The sequence below is a fragment of the Ornithorhynchus anatinus genome, chromosome X2 (assembly GCF_004115215.2).
Source record: "Ornithorhynchus anatinus isolate Pmale09 chromosome X2, mOrnAna1.pri.v4, whole genome shotgun sequence".
Classification (NCBI taxonomy): Eukaryota; Metazoa; Chordata; class Mammalia; order Monotremata; family Ornithorhynchidae; genus Ornithorhynchus; species Ornithorhynchus anatinus.
This window is the reverse complement of record NC_041750.1, coordinates 19,271,026-19,290,753: the sequence shown is the minus strand read 5'-3', so window position 1 is coordinate 19,290,753 and position 19,728 is coordinate 19,271,026. Positions and strand designations below refer to the sequence as shown.

At 47.3% G+C, this 19,728-nt stretch overlaps 1 protein-coding gene across 8 annotated transcripts in view; it reads right to left on the bottom strand.

Annotated features, from left to right (window-relative positions):
- The window catches only part of LOC100083193 (alpha-catulin), a 110,164-nt gene that overhangs the window by 71,283 nt on the left and 19,153 nt on the right, over positions 1–19,728 (bottom strand). For 6 of the 8 annotated variants that reach the window (XM_029053033.2, XM_029053031.2, XM_029053030.2 and 3 more), the window contains exons 8-9: positions 19,368–19,448; positions 17,866–18,056 (exon numbers count right to left, since the gene is read on the bottom strand). In XM_029053033.2, the coding sequence (XP_028908866.1) occupies positions 17,866–18,056; positions 19,368–19,448 (272 nt within the window). Of the gene's footprint in view, positions 1–9,558; positions 9,746–15,266; positions 17,237–17,865; positions 18,057–19,367; positions 19,449–19,728 lie in introns of those variants that run through there. The other 2 variants (XM_029053039.2, XM_029053038.2) reach the window with 2 other exon arrangements.

Here is a 19,728-nt window from a genome sequence, read left to right as displayed (position 1 = left end):
TTGAAAGCTTCGAAGGAGATAGGAATGCCTGCAGGCCTCATGTTTTTGAAAATAATTTGCAGGGCTGAATTAAAGTCTACAAAGTTAAGTAATGTCCTATAAGAAATAGGACAATAGAAAGAGAGAAGCAGCATGGCGTAGTGGATAGAGCAAGGGCTTGGGAGTCAGAAGGTCATGGGTTCTAATCCCAGCTCTGCCACTTGTCTTCTGTGTGACCTTGGGCAAGTCACTTCACTTCCTCTGTGCCTCAGTTACCTCATCTGTAAAATGGGGATTGAGACTGTGAGCCCCAAGTGGGACAGGGCCCCTGTCCAACCTGACCCGATTTGCTCGTACTTACCCCAGGGCATAGTACAGTGCCTAGCACATAGTAAGCACTTAATAAATGCCATAATTATTAATTATTATTATTAGATTTTTAAGGTAAGCTTTTTAGCCTTTGTTCCAATGAAGGGTCAAACCCAAGAACCTGCCTAAGCAGCCAGAGTGGGTGAGTACACCTGCATGTCTGTCCCACTTCTTTTGGCCTTATTCCAGCCTTCTCCTGGAGGGAGGGAGAGAGAGGGGGAGGAAGAGAGGGAGGGAGAAGGAAAGGGAGAGAGAGAGGGGGGGGAGTGAACATGCAGGCTAGCACAGGTGTGAGAGAGTCATAGCCAAGAGTACAGTTCACTGCTCTGAAGACACAGAGTACAAGTCATTAAGATTACAGGCTGTATAGTGGAAGGACCAAATATGTCACAAAATTGAAAGTTGTAGGTTTTGGCATGCATGAGGAATCAACAGAGATTCTCTAGGTCAGAGGGAAACACTAGAAATTACTTGTGAAAACAAATGCTGTGTTTTGTGACCAAGCCTCTCTCTAGGAATATAGCAAGAATTTAGGTAAAATGTTTATCCAATTCATTAAGTCAAATGACATCGTGAGCCCCAGGTGGGACAGGTACTGTGTCGGATCTGATTGTACTGTATCTATCCAAGCACATGGCACAGTGCCTGGCATATAGTAAGTGCTTAACAAATACCATTATACTAGAAAGTAACATCTAAAATAATTTAAAACACACACACACATTTTTCAGGCTATAAGTAATAATCCCCACATGGATGACCTAGGCAACTTTTGAAGGACAAGAATAGACTCACAGTTACTTCATCTTGAAACTCCAGTAGTTATCCACCTCCACAAACAGAAAGTCCTTATCATCAGGCTTAAAGCACCTTGCACCCTCCTATGGCACTTCTCTGATATCCTACTACAACTCAACCTGCTCACTTAGCTCCCTTAACACAAACCTACTCACTGTACCTTTATCTCATCTATCTCACCAACGACCCCTTGCCCACAACCTCCCTCTGGCCTGGAACTCCCTCCCCCCTCGTATAGGACACACCACCATTTTCTGACCTGCAAAGTCTTATTAAAATCACATCTACTCTAAGAGGCCTTCCCAATTACACCCTCTTTTCCCCTACTCTATCTCCCTTCTGTGTCACTCTCACGTTTGGATTTGTACCCTTTAAGCACTTGATATTCACCCCACCCTTAGCCCCTCAGTGCTTGGTAAGCAGTGTAGCCTTGTGAAAGGGCACGGGTTTGGGAAACAGAGGACCTGGGTTCTAATCCCGGCTTTGCCACTTGTCTGCTGTGTGACTTTGGATGAGTCACTTACTTTCTCCGTGCCTCAGTTTCCTCATCTGTAAAATGGGAATTTAATCCTATCCCTTTACTTAGACTGTGAGTCTCATGAGGGACAGGGCCTGTGTGTCCATCCTAGAATATCCTGCATCTACTCCAGCTCTTAGTATAGTGCTTGGCATGTATTAAGTGCTTAACTATTACTATTATTAGTAGTACTAGTATATCTGTAATTTGTTTTAATGTCTGGCTCCCCCTCTAGACTCTATGCTCCTTGTAGGCAGGGAACATGTCTACCAATTCTGTTGTACTTTTCTCTCCCAAGCACCTAATACAGTGCTCACAGTACACGCTCAATAAACACCAATCATTGATTTGGAAGGAAAATCCCAAAGTCAACATGAGTCAATAGATATTAATTCATTCATTCAATAGCATTTATTGAGCACTTACTATGTGCAGAGCACTGTACTAAATGCATGGAAAGTACAATACAGCAATAAAGAGAGACAATCCCTGCCCACAACAGGCTTAGATTCTTCTAAGCAATTATTGGGTGCAGAGCACTGTACTAAGCTTTTGGGAAAGAACAATACAACAGTTGGTAAGCGTGATCCCTGCCCACAAGGAGCCTGTAGTCTCCAGGTCCAACAACCCCAAGGCCATCCACCATACTTCCTTGCCAAATGTCAGAGAGTTGAGCACCAGCCAGGGAACCACTGATTGTTTGCTTTCCTGAAGTTGATCCAGTTTTACCCCAATTCTTGAGATTAGGTCAAGACTGTGGGAGATCTAGACTGGCTTTGGAGGACATGGATCGGCCTGCTGTTGGAGCTAAACTCCTCAGAAGGCTCTGGGTCTAATCTGCTCTCCCTCGGGTCTTCAGGACTGAGGATGACTATGCCAGTCCAAGTTGCCTGGGATCACTGTCAACATGATTCCCTCAGCTGGAACTGTCCTGACCTAAAGTTAAGTGGTCCAGTGGAACCAGTCCAGGATCCAGAGACAGTGGCATGACAACCAAAGTGGCCAGGTTCTGTCCCTCTGTGATATTACTCCCTTACTCACTGTTTGGCAACCAGAGAGAAGAGGCCAATGAAAGGAATCAGCCAAATTTAGGCAGAAGCTAAAATATATACTTTATAGAAAAAGCTGGAAAAAATCACTGATTTATCATTATCAGTACTGACTGACAATGATATTGATTCACTGACGATGGTATTTAAGGAGCGCTTACTGTGTGCAGAGCACTGTACTAAGTGCTTGGGAGAGTACCATATAACAGAGTTAGTAGGCGCATTCCCTGCCCACAATGAGCTTACAGCCTAGAGGAGGAGATAGACATTAATATAAATACATAAAATAGGGATAGGTACATATATGGTTGAGTTGGTAAAAACTCACTGCACTGAATTTACGTCTGTGTTGACACATTCGGTTCTGTGAGAACGCAGGTTTTCACTGTGCATTTCTGACAGAACTCGACAGCAGAATCAGCAAGCATTCTTCCAGCCACGGACGCTGCCTGGAGACAGCACGATGTGGAGTGAGAAGAAGCGACTGCTCATGTGAGTGTCATCGGACACATGACTTTTCGTTATTGAGGGATTCTGCAAGAACATGACCCCCTAGTTATAGGAGAATTAGGCGCATTTGCTATTCGCCCTTCACCACATAACAGTATTAAGTGAAGAACGAAAAATAAATGCTGCTTTAATTATTCCCATAAAGCCCACAAAAAAGAACTATAAAATCTCTGCCAAGGGCTGTGTGGAGTGTATGTGGACCCGTTAGGCCATAAAGACAATAAGTGTTATTGTTTCATTTATACACATCCACCTCTCTCCCCTCTCCCTCCCTCCCTCCCTCTCTGCTGGGTTCTGGTGGGGAGGGTAGGAGACTCTCCCACAGGAGGGGGAATGGCAAATCCTGAGAACACAAACAGAGGGAAATCAGAGGGAGGAAAGAAAGAAGAAAGGAAGGAAGGGATACTTATCTTTTTCTAAAAAGATAAACAAGTGAGAAAGCAGAGGAGAGAATTTCTTAATTAACATAATTAACATACAGAACAAAAGCAGAGTATTTATTGCATCACCAATAAATGGAGGGAGGAGGCCATTTCCTTTACTCCCACAACCTTCAGGGCAGATTGGACAACTGCAGTTAGCCCTCATCTGTGGGCTACAACTGTGTGTATCACTGTAGCTAGCCCAGGACTTGTTTCCTTAGTTGCTGATCTCAATGCCTTCGGTCTCTCCCCTCTCCAGTTCAACACTTCACTCTGTTTTCCGGATCATTTTTCTAAAATGTCACTCTGCACACATTTTCGCATGCCTCAAAAACTGCCAATGGGGTTGCCCATCCCACTCTTCATCAAGCAGAATCTCCTGACTATTCCTCTTCTCAAATTCCTCTCCTCCAATTCTCTCCTTGAACCCCTCCAATCTGGCTTCCATCCCCTTCACTCCGCAGAAACCACCCTCTCAAAGGTCACCAATGATCTCCTTCTTGTCAATCCAGGCCTCTACTCCATCCTAATCCTCCTCGACCTCGCAGCTGCCTTCGACACTGTGGCCCACCCCCCTTCTCCTGGAAAGGTTATCCAACCTTGGCTTCACTGATTCTGTCCTCTTTCCTCTCTGGCTGTTCATTCTCAGTCTCCTTCAAGGGCTCCTCCTTCTGTCTCCACCCCCTAACCATGGGGGTTCCTCAAGATTCAGTTCTGGGTCCCCTTCTATTCTCCATCTACACCCACTCCCTTGGAGAACTCGTTTCTCCAAGGTTGTGGGTCTCTTTGGGTCTCTCTGGTCATGGGTTCTAATACCAGTTTCGCCACTTATCAACTGTGTGACTTTGGGAAAGTCACTTCACTTCTCAGTGCCTCAGTTACCTCATCTGAAAAATGGGGATTAAGACTGTGAGTCCCACGTGGGACAACCTGATTACCTTGTAGCTACCCCAGGGCTTAGAACAGTGCTTGGCACAGAGTGTTTAATAAATACCATCATTATTATTATCTGCTCCCATGGCTTCAACTGCCACCTCTCTGGGGATGATACCCAAATCTACATCTCCAGCCCTGATCTCTCTCCCTCTCTCCAGGCTCGCATCTCCTCTTGCCTTCAAGATATCTCTTTTGGATGTTCTCCCATCACCTCAACTTAACATGTCCAAAACAGAGCTCCTTATCTTCCCACCCAAACCCTATCCTCCTCCTGACTTTCCATCACTGTAGATGACACCACCATCTTTCCTGTCTCACAAGCCTATAACCTCAGCATTATCCTTGACTCCTCTCTATCATTCAACCCACATATTCAATCCATCACTAAATCCTGTTGGTCCCACCTTCACAACATCGCTAAAATCCACCCTTTCCTCTCCATCCAAACTGCTACCACGTTAATACAATCACTCATAATAATACTAATATGGTATTTGTTAAGTGCCAGGCACTGTACTCATCCTATCCCTCCTGGATTACTGCATCAGCCTCCTTGCTGACCTTCCAGTCTCCTGTCTCTCCCCACTCCAGTCCATACTTCACTCTGCTTCCCGGATCATTTTTCTACAAAAACATCAGGACATGTCACCCTGCTCCTCAAACAACTCCAGTGGTTGCCCATCCACATCCGCATGAAACAAAACCTTCTCACCATTAGCTTTAAGGAACTCCACCACTTTTCCCCCTCCTACCTCACCTTGCTTCTCTCCCTCTATAACCCAGCAGGTACACTTCACTCCTCTAGTGCTAACCTCCTCACTGTGCCTCTATCTCTCCTGTCTCATTGCCAACATTTGGCCTGGAAGCCCTCCCTCCTCAAATCCGACACACATTTACTCTCCCCCACTTCAAAGTCTTAGTGAAGGCACATCTCCCCCAAGGGGCCTTCCCAGACTAAGCCTTACTTTTCCTCATTTTCCACTCCCTTCTGCGTCACCCTGACTTTTTCCATTTGCTCTTCCCCCCTCCCAGCCCCACAGCACCTATGCATTCATTCATTCAATTCATTCAATAGTATTTATTGAGCGCTTACTATGTGCAGAGCACTGTACTAAGCGCTTGGGATGAACAAGTCGGCAACAGATAGAGACAGTCCCTGCCGTTTGACGGGCTTACGGTCTAATCGGGGGTCTAATCGGGGGAGACGGACAGACAAGAACAATGGCAATAAACAGCGTCAAGGGGAAGAACATCTCGTAAAAACAATGGCAACTAAACAGAATCGAGGCGATGTACAATTCATTAACAAAATAAATAGGGTAACGAAAATATATACAGTTGAGCGGACGAGTACAGTGCTGTGGGGATGGGAAGGGAGAGGTGGAGGAGCAGAGGGAAAAGAGGAAAATGAGGCTTTAGCTGCGGAGAGGTAAAGGGGGGATGGCAGAGGGAGTAGAGGGGGAAAAGGAGCTCAGTCTGGGAACGCCTCTTGGAGGAGGTGATTTTTAAGTAGGGTTTCGAAGAGGGAAAGAGAATCAGTTTGGCGGAGGTGAGGAGGGAGGGCGTTCCAGGACCGCGGGAGGACGCGACCCAGGGGTCGACGGCGGGATAGGCGAGACCTAGGGACGGTGAGGAGGTGGGCGGCGGAGGAGCGGAGCGTGCGGGGTGGGCGGTAGAAAGAGAGAAGGGAGGAGAGGTAGGAAGGGGCAAGGTGACGGAGAGCCTCGAAGCCTAGAGTGAGGAGTTTTTGTTTGGAGCGGAGGTCGATAGGCAACCACTGGAGTTGTTTAAGAAGGGGAGTGACACGCCCAGATCGTTTCTGCAGCAAGATGAGCCGGGCAGCAGAGTGAAGAATAGACCGGAGCAGGGCGAGAGAGGAGGAAGGGAGGTCAGAGAGAAGGCTGACACAGTAGTCTAGCCGGGATATAACGAGAGCCCGTAGCAGTAAGGTAGCCGTTTGGGTGGAGAGGAAAGGGCGGATCTTGGTGATATTGTAGAGGTGAAACCGGCAGGTCTTGGTAACGGATAGGATGTGTGGGGTGAACGAGAGGGACGAGTCAAGGATGACACCGAGATTGCGGGCCCGAGAGACGGGAAGGATGGTCGTGCCATCGACGGTGATAGAGAAGTCTGGGAGAGGACCGGGTTTGGGAGGGAAGATGAGGAGCTCAGTCTTGCTCATGTTGAGCTATGTTCATATCTATAATTTTATTTATTTGTATTGATGTCTGTCTCCCCCATTTTAGACTGTAAGCTCCTTGTGGGCAGGGAATGTGACTGTTTATTATTGTATTGTACTCTCCCAAGTACTTAGGAAAGTGTTCTGCACACAGTGAGTGCTCAAATACGATGGAATGACTGAATGAATATTGCCTTTAAGGGGCTCAATCAGCTCTCTCCCTGCTACTTATCCACTTTCTTCTCCCACAACCCCCTGGATCACATGCTTTATTTTCCTCTCTATCAAGCCAACCTATTCACTTTGCCCAGCTCTGTCTCAGGCTGTTGACCTCCTGGTCACCCCCTCTCCCTTCCCCCCGCCTGGAACTCCCTCCCCCTTTACATCTGGCAGACCACTGCTTTCCCCCATCTTCAAAGCCCTTCTGAAATGACATCTCTTCCAGCAAGCCTTGCCTGATTCAGTCCAAACACCGATCTCTAGCACTTATGAACTTATCTATACCTATCCTCAGCAGTTTGGCATATACTTTATTCAACTGTATATCTTGCCTACTTTATTTGTAAATATTTCTGTCTCCCCTGTTAGAGTGTAAGCTCCTTGTGGGTAGGGAATGGGTCACTTTGTTCTGGATTTCTCCAGCACTTAGTACAGTGGGAACTCAATAAAGACGACTGTTACTCCTTGGAAACCTCTGCAGAAGTTCTACAAACTCAGTGGTGAAAAGACTGAAGGGCCACCACATCATTTCTGGGACTGGAAGCCTGACTTGCAAAGCTGTAGCTGCTGTCCTCTGCTCCTGCCACCCAAGCAGTCTCACCTAGCCCATCCCGAGCAGGGCACCATAACTACTGCCTCTTGGCGGGTCATGGAAAATGGCAGTGACAATGACTACCTTGTCCTCTCCCTCCTCTCTACCCCCTCCCATTCTCCCTCTTGGCCCTTCCAGCTGCGTGCCTATTGTGCGACCTTGGGTAAGTCACTTAACTTCTTTGAACCTCGGTTCCCCCCTCTGCAAAATGGAGATTCAATACCTGTTTTCCCTTCTACTTAAGAGGGTGATTCCCATATGGGAACTGATTATCTCGTATCTGCCCCAATGCTCAATATAGAGTAAGCATTTAAATACCACAATTACTACTATTAGTCACTGTTTCCTTTCCTTCCCGGTCCCCTTTCAGCCCTGCCCCGTACCCTGGCCCCATCCTGCTCAAGGTGGCAAAAATTCTGTCTCCTTGATCTTACCCCTTGGCCTGGCCATGAAATCTGGCAGGGCTCTGGGGGTAATCTGAGGGCCCTGTGGATTAGCTGGGGCTCTGCTCACCTCTGCTGGCCTCTACTGTCTCCCGTTATGAACTCTCTGTACCTGACTGCCCTCTGGCACAGGCTAGGGCTTCTTTGCTCCCACCTGCCAAGCCTTCAGGCCAGACTTTATTCTCATTCATTCGGTCAATCGTATTTATTGCGTGCTGTGTGCAGAGGACTGTACTCAGCGCTTGGGACAGTACAGTCTAACAACAAACTGACGCATTCCCTGCCCAGTGGGCTCACAGTCTACAGCTTCCCGGCTGGAGGAGTAATGCTGCTGTTTCCCCACAGCTGGGAAATACAATACAACAATAAACAGACACATTCCCTGCCCACAACGAGCTTACAGTCTAGCGGAGCGGAGACAGACAACAGTAGAAAAAAAAATAAATTACAGCTATGTACATAAGTGCTGTATTAGACCTCCGGGGACAGTGTCTCCTAATCTCCTCGGGGCCCGACCCCAAATTCAAATCCGTCTCCTTCTCAAGCTACAGTCTCCAGACTGTAAGTTCGACTGCAGGGAATGTTATGCATTGTTATATTGTTATGTTATGTTGTTGCGTTGCACTCTTCCAAGAGTTTAGTACAGCGCCCTGCACACAGTAACCGTTCAATAAATACGAATAATTGATCGACTGATTGAATGCAGAGCTGGCAACCCCTGCCCTTGAAGCAGCCCCGGAACTGAAATTCAGGCTTCGAATGGGAGGGGCGTCTGTGAGACCAGGCAGGGAGTTGGGGGTATCAAATAATTAAAATCGCCTGCAGGTCTCCATCGGGGTAGAAAGGACCGGTGAATCCCTTTGCTTTTCCGCCCCACAGCACTTATGTATATATCTAGAATTCTATTTATTTATACTGATGCCTGTTTACTTGTTTTGCTGCCTGGCTCCCCACCACCCAGACTGTAAGACCGGTGTGGGCAGCGACTGTCTCTCCCTATCGCTGTATTATATTTTCCAAGCGCTCAATCCAGTGTTCTGCACTCAGTAAGCGCTCGATATATACGATCGAATGAATGAATGAATGACTACGGAGGGCTCTACTCGCCAGAGAACTACTCGAAGTTGGCGATCACCGGTAAGCGCCCGACTATATTTTAGCACTCCAACACTGCCGCCAAGTCCCCGGGAGTGATGGAGGCTGGCTGCCCGCCTGTCCTCCGGGGCGCCCTCTGCCACTCCGGGAAATTTCGACACTTTCCCTGCCATAGGGAGGAAAAGCCCCCCAGCGGCTCGGCCCCGCGCCCCTGCAGCCTCCGCGGAAAACTTTCCCGGGAAGCCCGGATCCCGGAGCGTCGCTGCCGACCCGGCGGCATCTCCCCGGGCGGGGGGGAGGGGGGGGCTGCCGTCCGACCCCCGGGCAACGGGTCGGAAGGGCCGGGGTGGAAAGGAAAGGCGGGGAAAACCGGCGAGGAGAAGCGGGTGCCGCCCGGGGCCGAGGGCGCCGCGGGGGGTTCGCTCGGGAAGGGGAGAGGGCTTATTTTACCTGCGACACCAGCGGGATGAGAGTCTGCTCCACTGAGCGAGTTTTGATGTCGAGCCCGGAGCCCGGCGGAGGGAACGGGACAAAGGCGGGCATGACCCCGCCGCCGGGCAGAGAAGTGGCCATGGCCCCGTCCGAAGGCGCCGCTGCCCGCAGCCCCCGGCCGCGATCGCCCGACCTCGACCGCCACCGCCGCTGCTCCTTCTGCCGCCGCCGCGCGCCCGGGTCCGGGGCCCCGCCGGGCCTGCGCGCGCCACCCCCCCCCCCCCCCTAACCGGCCGGGGGCGGGGCCTGGCAGCCGGCGGGGAAGGACCAGGCCCCCGCTGCCCTCCCGCCCCTTGATGCTATTTGCTAAATGCTTACCGGATGCCGGGCACTGTACTAAGCACCGGAGTGGATACCAGCTAAGCGGGTGGGCCACAGTCCCTGTCCCACGTGGGGCTCATAGTCTCGCTCCCCACTTTACAGATGAGGGAACTGAGGCCCAGAGACGGGAAGCGACTTACCCAAGGTCACCCAGCAGACATGCGAAAGGGCAGGGATTCGAACCCAGATCCTTCTGACTCCCAGGCCCGCGCTCTATCCGCTCTGTCAGGCTGCTTCTGTGGCTCCCGGCCCCCTGCTTCTACTCCCGCTAGGCTGTGGAAGCAGCAGCCGGCTGGACACCTTTGCAGGAGACTGCATCTCCGGCTAGCCATCGGTTCGGGGTTGAGAAGGCGAAAGCCCAGCTCAGAGGCAGCCTTCGGAAGTGGGAATGTTCTCAGAGTGACCGTTCATCTGGCTGGGTGTCAGATGGCTGTTTTCAGCTGGCCTTTACCCTACCTGGAACTGCTGCTGCATCAGATACTTTTATATGTCCATCATTTTTCTTTTAGGCCAAGGCCAGCCTTCAGCGGTCTTGGTTCCTGCAGCCGAGTTCCTTGGGTGATACAGAATGTGTTCTGATTCACTGTACTCTCCCAAGCGCTCAGTACAGTGCTCTGCACACAGTGAGTGCTCAGTACCATCGATCGATTGATTGCGAGCCGAAGCGTGGCAGGAGGAAAGAGAGGAGAGGCTGTCGGTACTTCTTTATAGATTCACATCTCTGGCCCACGATCCATGTCATTCTTGCATGGAATTCCCCTGCTCCTCAGATCCATCACCCCAATCTCTCCCCACCTTAACAGCCTGCTTTAAAAAGCTATCTCCTCCAGGAAGCCTTCCCAGCTGAATTCCCCGATCCTTCCGATTATGCCTCCTTAGCACTCCTGTAATTAATTATTCATTTAATTGCCTAATTTTGTTTTATGATTTATTTTATATGCTTTTACTCTTTAACCTATGGCATATCCACTATTCATTCATTCATTCAATCGTATTTATCGAGCGAGTACTGGGTGCAGAGCACTGTACTAACCGTGCTTTTAAAATGGTATTTGTCCAGCACTTACTCTGTGGTAGGCACTGTACAGGTGATGAGGTGGACACAATTAGATTGGACACAGCCCCTGTCCCATATAGGGCTCTGTCTTAATCCCCATTTTACGGATGAGGTAGCTGAGGCACAGAGAAGTTAAGTGACTTGCTCAAGGTCACAAAGCAGACAAGTGGCAGAGTTGGGATTAGAACCCAGGTCCTTCAGGCTCCCAAGTCCGTGTTCTCTCCACTAGGCCACACTGCTTCTACAATACAATGATCTGCACACACTAGACTCTCAAATACTATCAATCAAATCGTATTTATGGAGTGCTTACTGTGTACAGAGCACTGTACCAAGCCCCCGGGGGGAGTACAATATAATAGACACATTCCCTGCTGATTGGTTGAATTATTCCATAACCCAGAAGTCTGTGACCCATCCTAGGGTACATCTGAATGGCAAAGAACTCAATCTTGAAATATGGGCTTGCAGAGGAATCCAGGGCTTGAACAACTTGCGACCAAACCCCAGCCAAGAACATTTCTGTCTCTTCAGAACAATCGGTGATTGTGTGAGGCTGGAGAATCCGCCTACCCATTGCATGGAGTCATGCATACCAAGGGTTTGGGGTGAGAAAATGCCTCATTTTCTTCATCAAAGAATCCTATTCATATGGCAAAGCCCTGCAGGGGACAACCCACATTTAAAACCAAAAAAAAAAAAAGGTCAGGGCAAAATATAATGATTTGAGAAGTTACCATGCTATCAAAGCCCTTTAGGGTTCGAGCTGAGTTAGCTTTTCCAAATGCAGGAAGGCCAAGACTCAACTCCTTTCCATCACCCTGCTGCCCCACAAAAATCAAAACCACCCAGGCAGCAAGGTGAAGCTGCACAGACACTTTCTCCACACTTCCAGCAAATCTCATCCTACTACTTCTTAGCTCATTCACTCATCCTCCAGGACTGTAGGGGAGGTGGACAGCAGCTACCCAGGACTACCCAGAAAACTGAATCCCCTGTTCCCACATAGCCTCCCATGCCCTCCTCTTCTCCCTCCTTCCCAGGAGGAGAAGGCTGCAAGGTTGCTGTTTTGCTCTTGCTCCCTTGCCCAGTGAAATATAATGAGATGAAATTTCCACAAATATAAAACCATATTTATTTGCCTCAAGGGCCAGACAAGCTGGGGGCCAGGCATTCCATGGCTGCTTAGTCTGCGCAAAGCTCTGTTCTAAGCACTTGGGAGAGCTTGTTGTGTTCTGCACACACTAAGCACTCAATGAATACAATTGACTGACATTACAATTGAGTAAGCAGACATTACTCTGCCCTTAAAGAGCTGACAAACCTAGTCGGGGAGACAGACACTAAAATCAATTATAGGCAGGGGAAAGCAAATGAGTATAATGACATGTACTCATTTGGCATAGTGGACAGAGCACGGGCCTGGGATCATGGGTTCTAATTCCGGCTCCGCCACTTGTCTGCAGTGTGACCTTGGGCAAGTGACTTCACTTCTCTGGGCCACAGTTCTCTCATCTGTAAAGTGGAGATTTGAGACTGGGAGCCCTTTGTGGGACAGGGACTGTGTCCAACTCGATTTGCTTGTATCCACCCCAGCACTGGCACATAGTAAACTGGAATTATTATTATTATTATGTACATAAGTGTTGCGGGAGTGGGATGAACATCATCAGTGCTGGAGATGTGATCTCAGAATGAACACTCAAGTGCATGGGTGGTGCAGTAGTGGGGGAAATAAGGTGGGGCAAGATTATTCAGGGAAGGCTCCCTGGAGGAGATGTGATTTAAGGTCATGGGCCTGCTCTCTCCAGCCAACCTTGACCATGAAGGCTGCTGGCAGCCAGGGAGGAGAATGTAAGGCCAGCTGGCTGGGAGAGTGGGGAGGGGGGAAGGGGGTTGGAAATTGGAGATCCCGCCTCCCCCTTCCTCTTCCCCCAGATAGTTGCCTTGGTACTTCATCTCAATATAGCTTCACTGGGTAGCACACATGCGGAAAATGGATGACGGTAGGCCAACCAAACAACTGTTAAATGGTGAGCAACCAAAACCATGAGAGAGAAAATGTTTTAAGGATTTGGTAAAAGAAAGCCTCAATCTTATATCTCAGCTGAATAATAATTAATAATACTTGTGATATTTGTTAAGTGCTTACCTTAGCCCAAGCACTGGGCTAAGTACTGGGGTCGATAGAAGTTAAGCAGGTAGGACACATTCCCTGTCCCACACGGGGCTCACATTCTGTGTAGAAGGAAGAACAAGCATTGAATCCCCTTTTTACAGATGAGGAAACTGGGGCCTAGAGAAGTTAAGCGACTTGCCCCAAGTCATACAGCAGGCAAGTGGCAGAGATGGGATTAGAACCCAGGTCCTCTGATTCTCGGGCCCGGGCTCTTTCCACTAGGCAACGATGCTTCCGGGAGATGACTATGGCAGACAGTCCAGCAGAGTCTTGTGACTACTATCAAGGACGACAAACAAGCCTCCAATCTGAAACTTGGGACCGAGAACCTCTTCAAAGATTATCTTGTTAGAAGTTTGCATAGCATCACTCATGCGCCTTTGTCTCTGCCAGTCATGTTCTCGCTGGGGCATGGAGTTCGATGAGCGCGTGAGGTGGACAGGAGTGCGGCACATTGCCAAGTACAAGCACAGCCTTTCTGCATGCAGGCCCCAATTAAGAAATGAACAAGAAAAAGGAGGGGTCGCTTTAGAGGAGAAACTTGGAAAAGATTTTGAGATAGGACAACAGCGGGACCAGCGCCAGACTACACTGCGCCCACAATACAACAGAAGACAGAGTGTGAGTGTGTGCATGTGTACAGAGTGGAATCAGGATTGTGGGTTAAGCCGTGCCCACACGGATAGATGAATTTTACCATCAGCAGACCTGTCTTCCGATGGTCCACAAGTAAACCATCGGTATAGACAGCCACAGGACAGGGTGGCCACACAGAACCTTCAAAGATGGCAGCAGCAGATCTTTCAGTCAGTTGGTCGATCGTATTTATCGAGTGCTTACTGTAGGCAGATGGCTTCAAAGATGGCTGTCAAGCAGGATCTTCCAAATAAGGCGATAGAAGAGGAACATGGTTGCAGGGAGCTGAGAGGCAACCTCAGAAGGGGAGGAGGCAGTGCCGAGCTCAAATGACTCAATCCACGGCCAAGGTGGAACTGAGAATGCTTCCGGTCCTGTGGGCATTCTCAACGTCCCTTTATGTTGGCTCAAACCCCTCACCACAGTCCCGCTAGGTGGGAACAAAATTGGGAATCTGGAAAGGTCCCAGAGGTTAGGGTACCCGGGGGAGCCCAGACCTTCATGTTGAATGGCTTTATGAATAACAGTAGTAATAGAGGTATTATTAAGTGCTTACTATGTGTCAAGCACTATGCTACGGGCTGGGGTAGATACAAGATAATCAGATCTGACACAGTTCCCATCCTATATGGGGCTCACAGCCTAAGAATCCCCATTTTCCAGATGAGGAACCTGAGCTACAGAAAAGTTAAGTGACTTTCCCAATGTCACAGAACAGGTCAGTGGCAGAGCCAGGATTAGAACCCAGGTCCTCGGATGCCTGGGCCCCAACTTCTTCTACTAGGCCACACTGCTTTGTTCTAGCCAACTCCTGGGAGCATTTTTGAGTGGGGCTCTATAGTAGCTGCACCTCATTTAATCTAACTTTCAATCTCTCTGAGCTCTCAGAGATTGGGAAGATGGTGGACTTGTCGACTGTGTCGCAAAAATGAGGTGGAGGAGAAGATTTGGGAAGGAGATGAGTCAGACACCCATGTAGAGGGGTAGCAGAGGCAGGAGAAGATGTGAGACTGCAGAGGAGAGAGGTCAGGGCTGGAGATGTAGAACTGGGAGTCATCTGAGTAGGAGTGATAGCCGAAACCGTGGGAGTTTTAACCGCTTGCTCTCCGATAGCTCCTTCTCCTCTCCTTTCAAACACACCCGTCTATCTCCGATCCTAAAAAAAACCTTCCCTTGACCCTCCTGGCCATCACCCCATCTTTCTCCTACCATTTCTGTCCCAACTCCTTGAATGAGTTGTTTAATCCTGTTGTCTCCCCTAATCACACTCAACAGTGGCTAGCACTTGATGCTCCAAACAGGCATATTCCAGGAATAAAGATTTGACTGCTTAGCCACAGGAACAAGTTCTGCAAATGCTTTGGATTGTATAAAGATTTTAAAATTCTTCGAGAATTTCATGGGCTCTAATTTCAACAAGATAAAACATTGCATTCTAAATAAGTTCGACATTAGAGAAGAAAACTGCAGCTGTCAACACAGGCCATTTATTGTGGTTATTTCAGTGTGGACAGTGTTCTGGGAGTGGTGTTCTTTCCTAACAAAAGATCTGTCAAAGCAGATATTAGGGTTTTTTGTTGGGTTTTTTTTTTTAACACTTTGAAGGATGATTTATTTTACCATCAGGATTTGCTTTACTATAGCTTCCAGGAGAGGTTTCCTCCCCAACAAAACAAAACATGTTTTTTTAAGAAAATTTTATCTTTAAGGCTTTTCAATTACCAAATATGCAATTTAGGTCTGATTGCAGGGTTCCCTTACTATAAACATTTGAGTCCACTCTCCTTCCCTCCCTGAAGTTTATTTTCAATCGTTCACTCTGCCGGTTCCCTCCCCTTTGCCTTCAAACAGGTCCACGTCTCCTCTATCCTAAAATAATCTGTTGGGAATCAGTGACTGTAGCCCAGCGTCACTTTAGGAATGCCAGATCCCTGTCAGCCTCCACCGGGCTCTAAAGTCCTACATTTCTCCCCATTCTATTGCAGGTTTTGGGTCATCCTACTCACTGTCCAAGTCCCTGGACCCCAACTGCTGCCACCACTCTACGGCAGAAGCCCAGATGCCCGTTCAAAGACACAGTGCCTGGCACATAGTAAGCGCTTAAAAAATACCATAATTATTATTATTACCACCCTCCTCCCAGGGCTGGTTGTAGGACTCAAGGTTCCCAGCCCTGGACCATCTCCAACAGTAGCTCCAGGATGCAAGGAGGAACCAGATGGATGTACTCCTGTACCCTTAGACTCCTAGCTAGGAATGGACCATCTAATGTCCTTCTCATAACCTAGCTTGTATCGCTCATCCATGAACTTTATCCAAACCACTCTTTGGTCTATTTCCGTTCTTGCCCTGGGGTAATTAATTCCATAAATTTACCCCTTACTTTGTTTTGAATCTAACACCTTCAAGTTTCAATGCATGCACCTCATACTGTTACGGTGGTGCTGGGGAAATCTGGTGATCTGCCCTGTCCACACCCTTCATGATTCTGAACACCTTAATCACGTCTCTCAGCCGACCCCATTCTAGACAGCAGAATCCTGATCGCCAGTTGTTCCTATGATGCTGCAATCGAACTCTACACAGTACTCGGGGTGTGGGTATACTTTGGTTTTATAAGGTGGTAAAATAATGCCCTTTTTGGTTTTGTTATCCTTTGTACCCTGTTCCTGAACATTGGTTCCTAACCTCTTTCTTCTACCGACAGCTTCCGATTCCATCCGAATAACTAGACTTTATCAACCTTTATGCTGGATAGCCAGTATTTCTTCATCTTTTCATCAGAAGTTGTTTTTAAAGTGGGACTTGTCCAGGTCCTCCTCTTTCCCCTTCACTCCATCCCCTATCTTCCATCTCTACCTCGGTTCCTGATCCCATGGCCAAATCTTCTGGCTAAGACTCAATCACAGAAACTTCAGGAGATAGCAAGAGGATCTGGATTCAGTTAGGGGAACACCACATTAGAAAATCAACTTAGGAGAAGAAACACCACTGCCCAAAAAGAACACATTTTTACTTGAACACACAAAACGGATACATTACGTTTTCCTAAAGCAAAGCTGTCAATTATAGTGAAATCTCTAACCATATTTTCATCACTAAGTTCACAAAACAGAATAACTTACACATATCCTCTCTTCACTCTAGTTCACAACACATTATCGTACCCAAGGGAAATGCAGCCTGCCTAAATTTAACAGCTGAAAAGCACAAAAAGCTTACTGTCTACAAGACCAATGTCCCCCCTACAGTAACAAATGACAGTCCAAACTACTGAAACGAAATCCCAGTTAAAAATTTATGCTGAACACAATTTTGTGCTCAAACACAGAGATAAGCAACATGATTCCAAAGCCGAGCAGGATCCCAGCATTTTGTAACAGAAAATATCCCCAGCGGCTACACCCATGATCACTGGCATCATTGTGGAGCATTTCGGGCACCTGAAAAAGACAATGGCACTATTAAGCTTTCAGCTTAATATATGCTTATTGTTGTGAATAATTTGCTGATGAACGGTGTCCTAACTTTACTGGAAATGCCTTGTACTGAAAGATTCTCAGGGCCTTAGCAGAGTTATGTGCCGCCGTACACACTCTTGTATAAAAATGAAAGCTGAACCAATTAAAAAGTCCAAACCAAGTTTTCTCCTCTTCCTCACATGCATAAATTCTAATTTGAGGTAGGAGAGTCCCGGTTTAAAAACAACTTCCATTTTACGCTCAATAAGTTTGCAGCATCAAAATACAAAATCATACTGTGCACTGCTATTCCAACAATTCCCTACTTTAGCAGTTAAATGTCAAAAAACAGTAAGGCAATCAACTGCAAGGAGGGAGACTTGGTTCTTTGTTCTTCAGGGTTCTGCTGCCTTCCCTACCCTTGGCTGTTGAGAAGGATGAGGATCCTGGGACCTTCTACATTTGTTGAAATACTTTATATTTCTCAGGAAGACTCCTATTATTACCATCCACCTAATTTAAGAGAAACATCCTTCACCGACCCCAAGAAAGATGGCAGTTTTGAGTACTCTGCTACAAACCATGCAGAATGTGACAGAAAATTTACTCACCATATCCACCAGAGCTACATACATGAACAAGCCAGCAGTAAGTGCAAATATCCACATTGATACATTTTCAGCATAGTGCCCAACTAGAATTCCAGTTGCCATTCCAAGATACGCAAGCATAGCTGACAGAGCGTTGTAAAGAACAGCTTGCTTAACAGTCATGCCAGCTTTCAGAAGAACAGCAAAATCACCTTCAACAGAAACAAAAATGCGTAAGAGTATTTTCTTTGTATTCTATTCCCCTTCCTCCTTCTCTACCCCAGTTCACACACTCCACTCCTCCCCAAGTTCTCCTTCTCACTGCAGTGATCAACTTGGTTTATTTTCCAAGGGAAGAGACATGCTAACTTATAATATTAGCAAGTCCCTTAAAACTATTCCTTGCAAATTAAAAAAGTGAGTGTATTCCTTTTTTATGTTTAAAAATGAAGTCCCCATCTTAAATGTGAGAGGAAAACTTTCGTGCAAGTGGACAAGGCAAGAACAGGACATGATGACTCTTTCAATGACCTCTTCTTGCCACAGTAATACAGATAATAATGATGGTATATATTAAGCACTTACTCTGTGCCAAAGCACTGTGGTAGCCGTGGAAAAGATACAAAATATAAACTTTCTATAGTCTAAGGGTTGGCTTTCCTGTGTCTTGTTTATTGTCAATAATTGACACTAACTAGACATCATCCCCATTAACAGAAGGAGTGAAATTTTGCACCACGGTTCACATTGGAAAAAAACCTTAAATGTTAACTTCTACTCTAAGGGATCTATAACTACATTACAGGACACTTCACTGGGGCTCTGGAAAAACTTGGTGGTCTTCCATGCTCCTGGCTCCCAAGGGCTTTACAATCTAAAGAGGAACACAGGGCAAATTCAAACACCAAAACACTTAGAAGAAGTGAAGCAGCGTGGCTTAGTGGAAAGAGCATGGGCTTGGGAGTGAAAGGTTGTGGGTTCTAATCCTGGTTTTGCCACTTATCAGCTGTGTGACTTTGGGCAAGTCACTTCACTTTTCTGGGCCTCAGTTACCTCATCTGTAAAATGGATAAAGACTGTGAGACCCACAAGGGACAACCCGATTACCCTGTATCAACCCCAGCACTTAGAACAGTGCTTGACACATAGTAAGTGCTTAACAAATACCATCATCATTATTATTATTATAAGGATGAATGAGAATTGCTGGAAGAGTGTTGAAGTCTTTGGAATCAGAGGCACTATGGTTTCTGTGAGATTTTGGGAGGTGCAAATATCATATCTCCCATTGTCCTCACCCCATTGACCGGAAAGCAAAAGCGACTAATAGGGCTACTGAAAAAGGGTAGCTGGTTCTGCCTTGGCAAGGCACCACCACCACCAGTCTCACTTTCTATCAGTATTACTAAGGGTAGAATCCTCAGGTTTTGAAAGGTCTTCCAGTCCAAACAAAAATGGAAAATTCACTAGCAGGTCCTTAAAATATCCTCAAAGTTGCAGCTGAAAATGCATTGCTTACTTACCTAACTCATGAGGCAGCTCGTGGCAAAATACAGCTACAGAAGTACTGAGACCACTAGATAAGCCTTCTGTAAAAGCAGCTCCTGTGAAAAAGTAGAGAGAGAGAAAGAGAAAAACTAGTAGCACAGCTTTAGAACACCAAGCAGTGCATTAGCACTGCAAAAGGGAGTCTCCCTTACCTGTCCCCACCTTGGAGAGCAGTAATATATGTTACTGCTTCCCCAAAAGCATGTTCCCTCAGGCTATTGGAGGTATGGAGGGGAGGAGGAAGACACAGGGTGGTGACCATTCTACCTCTATTCCTAGCAGACTATTTGCTGCCGGTTTCTCTGCATCTCCGCAGTCTACCTCCCACCTTTTCAA